This window comes from Atta colombica, unplaced genomic scaffold (genome assembly GCF_001594045.1).
Source record: "Atta colombica isolate Treedump-2 unplaced genomic scaffold, Acol1.0 scaffold97, whole genome shotgun sequence".
NCBI classification, from domain to species: Eukaryota; Metazoa; Arthropoda; class Insecta; order Hymenoptera; family Formicidae; genus Atta; species Atta colombica.
Window position 1 is genome coordinate 135,954 of NW_017259591.1, and position 6,852 is coordinate 142,805.

Sequence of the window (6,852 nt, forward strand, 5' to 3'; positions counted from 1 at the left end):
ATATAAAATATGTTAATTTTTTATATAATTTTATATTATTATATATGAAATTTTTTCAGGAATATAAACATAATAGCCTCAAGCATACCAAGACGTTAATCAACTTGACAAATAACAATATATATAAATCCAAGATTAAATATGTACCATAATTGTTTATAGCTAATCCATTTTATAGTAACGAATTTATAAAACATTATATTTATTTCTAATATGATAGATCTGCTACATTTTTCACAGATTCGTTACCTGATAAAATCTTTGTCACCGACTGATACGCAGCAGTGGAGTTATCAGCTACATGGTTAGTTCTGTAATATACAAACATAAGATCCAAATTAAAATAACGTTCAAAATAATTAATAATTCAAAAAATAATTTTTATGCACATTGAATTTTTCAACTATATATCCATTAAAAAATAATTATACAAAATTGTCTCCAGAATAAATTTCCCTAACATTTTAGATTAATTTTTTTCTTCAATTATTATTTTTAATCATCGAAATAAAACAATCTAATGGAAGAAATGATTAATTTTTTATGTATAAGTAAGTAATAAGCTTGCTTACCACAAAGTTGCTCCATCAAAAATCCATTGTTTTTCCTAAGCCTCCTCCTCCTCCTCCTCAAAGAATTGTCAAGCTTTCTTGTCTCTCTTTTCTTCCCATTGCTTACTTTGTGACATGTAGACAGTACCTAGTTAGTATCTAGTAGAAACAAATCATTTGTTAAAATTAAGTGCAGTTGCAATAATTACTAAAGATGCGTCTGTTTTGTATTTACAATACTTGCAAACATCATTTGTCCTGTTTAATATTTAATAAACAACGAGGATGAACTGATACTTACAACGTATGAGCGTAAAAGCGAAACGCACTCTAAATATTATGCGACCATGTCATATTTTGTTCGTATTATCGGTATTAATTATACGTGATACCTAATTCATAATTGACAGCAAAAAAAAAGAACGCAGAAAAAATTTGTCATGTTTGATATTTGCAATATTTTACAAATAAAATTTGAATATTGGAATGTACCTAAAATAGCGAAAAATTTCTGGACAGCTGACTTTACGCATCAAAGACGAAATGCTATTCGACCGCACGAATATTGTTAAATACGTGTTCGAATGAATTATCGATATAAAATTAATATAAATTTGCTTACCAAATTTAATAAGTCACGCGACGTCACTAATTTGAAGCCGACCATCTCGTATTCACCGCATTCTGCAAATAAACATAAATGCAATTATTGTGTCAAAGTGATTTCTCTCGCATGATCAATTTCATATGCCAAGAACAAGAAGGAGCCGCAAGAGCGGCGGTGTGCGTCCTTCTCTTATAACTTATAACTAAATGAATAATGAATCTGTAATAATTAATCTGTAAAATAATTGTGCGAACACCAAGTGTTGCAATAAAGTGTTGCAACAAATACAGGTTTAATATAAGTTTCAATTATCATTTGATCGATGCCAATCTCGTCTCTTAATTATATTTGCACTTCATTTATAGATTGAGATGTGTAAATGAATCGTAGTTGTAATTAGACGAGATAACTTTGTTTTTGCGTTAACTGCGCGTACCAAACTCGAATGACGCGGCGTAGTGCACTTCTCACTCTTGGCGTCACATTGAATTTTCCGATATATCTGATGCTCGAGATATAGAAATAACAATCATAAAGGGCAATCGTATATTACAATATAGAAATAACAATTATAAAGGGCATCGTATATTACAATATACGCTCGTCTTTTATTATTTCTGTATTGCAGATTGATATTCGAAAATCTCATTGTCAATTATATACTTTCGGCAATTTTGCGAAATACGCTTTCGAGCAGATTATTAATATGCGATTACTGAATCTATACTCGGTAATTAAATATCGCGTATAAAAATATACATTCAAGTTATACATTCAGGTATTATATAGGTTTTAATTACCATATTCGATCGCGCGTTTTCATTCGTCTGAGAGCCAGTTCGTTCCGCTGTGTCCTATCCGCCGCATTTTGCGAATGAAATGTGAATGCAATCGAAATGGGGAAGCGACATCGTTTTCCGTATGCGGTCAACTTCACGCGTAAAAAGCGACGCGAGACGCGACATGACGTCACGTCTTGATTTTCGATCGAACGAGTATACGAGAAATATACTTTCGACCAAATAATTAGTATACTATATTAGAATCTGCAATGCGTGATATTTACTATTACGGGAAGTAAAGGCAAAGTTAATTATTGATTACCTTAATAAAGAAATCCAACGATGAACGATCCTTGCTATTTCTCGTTTTATAATCAGCAGAGATTAGAATATGAAGAAAAACTCACAATTCGAATCGATTCGGAGACAGGGCTGCGAACTTTTTCAACGTTAAAATGATAGGACATACCCTGTCTCCTGCTCGAGTCGCAAAAGCGTGAAATTGAGAATTACACGGTATTTATATGAGCCAAACGGCGAACCCCACCACTCGCATGCCAGCCAATGAGCGCGATGCCTTACTGCGGATTGGATCGCGTTAGCTTCCGAATGTAATATATAAACGCTACGCGCAAAAATCTTCAGTCTTTTTCAGAATTTAGGGCAGTGCGTTTTATAAGAATAGAAAAACCTATGCGCATTCGGCAAGCGCTTTTATGATGTAACGTATATTAACACAGTTCTGCATTACATATACTGTAGAATTTCAAACATAAAATTCTTTTATGTTTGAAATATGTTAAATACGAACTAGAAATTATATTTTTTCCAAAAATTAAAAACCAATTAGAGTAAATAAATGAAGGCTATTGAAAAAATTATATGAAAGAAAAATCGAACTTATAAAATAATAAGCAATTATAAATTGTGAATCATTTAAACATCGCGCAATAGAAATACACTTATTACTTAAAGTTCTATAATAAAATCAAATTTTAAATCAAAATATTAATATAGCAATACTACTCCACTGAATTTTATTTTATTGTTAGGTATTAAATATATTATGATAATAATCATTACGCTCACTTGTGTATGAAATGACATTAGATTTTTTGTATATGCGGCATTGGAAAATAAACTTAACGAAATTATATCGACGGCAGAAAGAAACCTGAGAGAGAACATATTGTTGTATAGTTAATGTCCACTTCTTTAGAGGCGGTAGTGCGCGGCAGCATTTTGCAGTTACAGATTTTAAACCGTCATGTCCTCTCTCAGGTTTTTCTCTAGTGAAGCATCATTCCATTTATTTTTAAGGTTATGTGAGATTACAGCTCTGTTCCATGTGACATTTGATGAATTTGGATTTATAACAGAATCGAGATTTTAAAAGTAAGATTATACATAATTTTTAAAAATATTCACAGCATATAATGTTAGTATTGATTAATTTTAAAAAAATTAAAAAAATATTTATAATATTATTATATTTATATTAAGATACATAATATTTATATAGATTTAATAAAATATGTTAAATTGGTACAATATATATATTATTTATGTTTGTCGTGATTGTGGCACAGAAAGAATTATGACTGCTCTCTGTGCCTAGAGCTGGGCATGTATTTGAAATACTTTTATTTGAAAAACAGTATTTGTAAGACAATTATGTTTTGTTTTTCAGCAGAGCACATATATATTTTGTATTTCATGGGAGTACATAATAGTATTTTGTATTTTAAAACTTTCAATTGTTTGATTTTAAATACAAAATATACATATAAGACTTTTATGTGCTCTGCCGATAAAAAAAATAATACAAATACAAAATACACTTGTATTGTAAAATAAGTAAAATGAAAGTATTTAAAATATATACCCAATTCTAAATCTACTCCAAAGATCTGAGTTCATATCGATTCAGAACATACATCTGATATATAAATATATCAGATTTTATTTGATGATTATTTCGCGCATGGAGAGTGATAAATCATAAAGAGTATCTGATTTTTATCTCTTTACAAAATTTAAGAGATGAAATTTGAATATTATAATGGTACTGTTGTTTAATACAAAAACTATTTATCATTCCATCTATCTTTGTCATATATATATCTTCTAATAAACTGTTTGAAACTTGTATTAAAAAATTAGGTCCTTTACAGATAAATATGAAAGAGCTCACTGTATCTCTGACAAGAAACGACAAACTTGAGAGAGATATTATATATAATATAGCATTTTATTCATTATATTAATAAAATTGTGTTTTGCAGTCTACAGCAAGATGAAGGACGATGATCTTATTGGATTTGCTGATCCGAATACAGTCAGTGATAATGATGAAGATAATGAAATCGCTAGTATTAAAAAGAAGATTTCCAAGAAATCTGGAGGGTTTCAATCCATGGCTCTTAGTTTTGCAGTACTGAAAGGGATCCTCAAACGTGGATACAAAATACCCACACCTATACAGAGAAAGGTTATTAAAAAAATATGTATATTAATAAGCAAATGTAGTTTACATTTTGAGATTACAACTTTTTTAAATCTTGATTAACATTAAAATTTATTCTTGGTAGACTATACCATTGGCTCTCGAGGGAAGAGATGTAGTAGCAATGGCTAGGACAGGTAGTGGAAAGACTGCTTGCTTTTTAATTCCTCTGTTCGAAAAACTCAAGGCGAGGCAAGCAAAAACGGGTGCACGTGCATTGATACTTTCGCCTACACGTGAACTGGCACTGCAGACATTAAAGTTTATAAAGGAGTTAGGTAAATTTACAGGATTAAAATCAGCAGTGATACTGGGAGGTGACAGTATGGATAATCAGTTTAGTGCAATTCATGGAAATCCTGACATCATTGTAGCTACTCCAGGTAGATTTCTGCATATATGTGTGGAGATGGATCTACAGTTGAAAAATATTGAATACATTGTTTTTGACGAGGCTGATAGGTAATATAATAATTTCTTCTTTCTCATGTTGTAATTTTTAATATTTGCATTTGTATAAAGTGATAATTGTATTGCAGATTATTTGAAATGGGTTTCGGGGAACAGATAGAAGAAATTGTAAATAGATTACCAGAATCACGCCAGACACTATTGTTTTCTGCTACTTTGCCTAAGATTCTAGTAGATTTTGCAAAAGCTGGTCTAAATGATCCAGTTTTACTTCGTTTGGATGTTGAGAGTAAGCTGCCTGAAGGATTGACATTATCTTTTATTACATGTCGCCCTGAAGAGAAATTAGCTGTACTTCTAAGCTTACTAAAAAGAATTATTAAGCCTGAGTCGCAAACAATTATATTTGCGGAAACTATGCATCATGTAGAATATATTCATCAAGTAATCATTACCATACATACTCGCCTTTTAAATATATAAATTATCTACATATATAAATATATATTTATATATATTTATCTATATATAAATACAATATATATAAAAAATCTATATATATAAATACTTTGGCAATTGAATAATAGCTTATAAAATTTTTATAGATATTAGATAAAACAGGTATATCTAACACTTTCATTTATTCAAATCTGGATCCTTCTGCGCGTAAAATAAACGCAGCTAAATTTCAAATCGGTAAAGTGAGAGTTCTTATAGTAACAGATGTTGCCGCTAGAGGAATAGATATACCACATCTCGATTGTGTAATTAATTTTAATTTTCCTGCAAAATCTAAACTCTTCGTACACAGAGTAGGTATGTTCTTTCGTAACTATTTCTTAATTATTTCTTAATTATTATTAAAATACGAAGGCATTTTTGAGTAATTATAAACATTTACTCTGCAGGGCGATGTGCTCGAGCTGGACGTGTTGGAATGGCATATAATATTGTGAGCTCGGATGAATATCCTTATCTCTTAGATTTGCATCTCTTTCTTGGTCGACCTTTAACAATAGTGCCAACTACAGAAACCGATGAAAGTATGGAATATGCTGTAGGAAAATTGCCACAAGCCATGGTAGAAGAAGAATTAGCTGAATTAATAAATTGGCACAATACTTCTACTGATCTGGTAGCATATTAAGCATATTTACGTTGATAATAAATAAATTAGTATAATTTCAATCTTTTTTGTTGCATTTAATGAATGTGTATCTTCAGATAAATATGCGAAAAGTATGCAACAATGCCTATCAGCAATACGTTAGATCGCGACCAAATGCTTCGGCAGAAAGTGTCAAAAGAATTAAGGAGCTTCGCATAAATGAAGCCGGAATTTTACCCCAGTATACTGATGCTTCTCACATTGATATAGCGGATATAATATCCAGGATGAAAAAGTATAGACCGCAGGGAGTGAGTATATAACGTCTTATATACATAATAAAATATTATGCTTCAATTTTAATATCTAAATTTTTTAACAGACGATATTTGAAATTGGTACAAAGACAAATTCAACTGATTATCAAGTAATGAAAACGAAACGAATGTTTCACAAGGAAAATATTCTTAATTTCCGTAAAAAGATGGAAGAACATAAAATCGATAAAATCAATATGGCATCAGGTAAATGTTATGATAGCAGTATATACTTGAATACTGTATATATAACAATATTAACCACACATATATGACAATATTAATCTTTTCAATTTTTGTAGAATTATCTCAAAAGATCAATTTACCATCCAGCAACACGGAAGAAATTAATGCTGCATTCAAGACGGTGGTAGTGCCAAAGAAAAGAACTAGTGACGATTTATACAAACTTTCAAAGAAGAAAAAACGTTTAACAAAACGGGATGAAGAATATTACATACCTTATTCTGCATCAGATAAACATACAGAGGATGGGTAAGAATCGCGAAAAAAATATATTTCAATTTTCATAACTTTTTTATTACAAAAAAATTAAAATTATTATATATA

At 30.3% G+C, this 6,852-nt stretch overlaps 1 protein-coding gene across 1 annotated transcript in view; it reads left to right on the plus strand.

The window, feature by feature from the left end:
* The first annotated feature begins 3,275 nt into the window (after window positions 1–3,275).
* LOC108693774 (ATP-dependent RNA helicase DDX54) overlaps window positions 3,276–6,852 on the plus strand; it is a 4,483-nt gene continuing 906 nt past the window's right edge. The window contains exons 1-9 of the mRNA XM_018202908.1: window positions 3,276–3,335; window positions 4,226–4,431; window positions 4,532–4,908; window positions 4,986–5,301; window positions 5,463–5,673; window positions 5,766–5,992; window positions 6,082–6,276; window positions 6,348–6,489; window positions 6,585–6,777. Of these exons, the coding sequence (XP_018058397.1) occupies window positions 4,237–4,431; window positions 4,532–4,908; window positions 4,986–5,301; window positions 5,463–5,673; window positions 5,766–5,992; window positions 6,082–6,276; window positions 6,348–6,489; window positions 6,585–6,777 (1,856 nt within the window). The 5' untranslated portion in view covers window positions 3,276–3,335; window positions 4,226–4,236. The remainder of the gene's footprint in view (window positions 3,336–4,225; window positions 4,432–4,531; window positions 4,909–4,985; window positions 5,302–5,462; window positions 5,674–5,765; window positions 5,993–6,081; window positions 6,277–6,347; window positions 6,490–6,584; window positions 6,778–6,852) is intronic.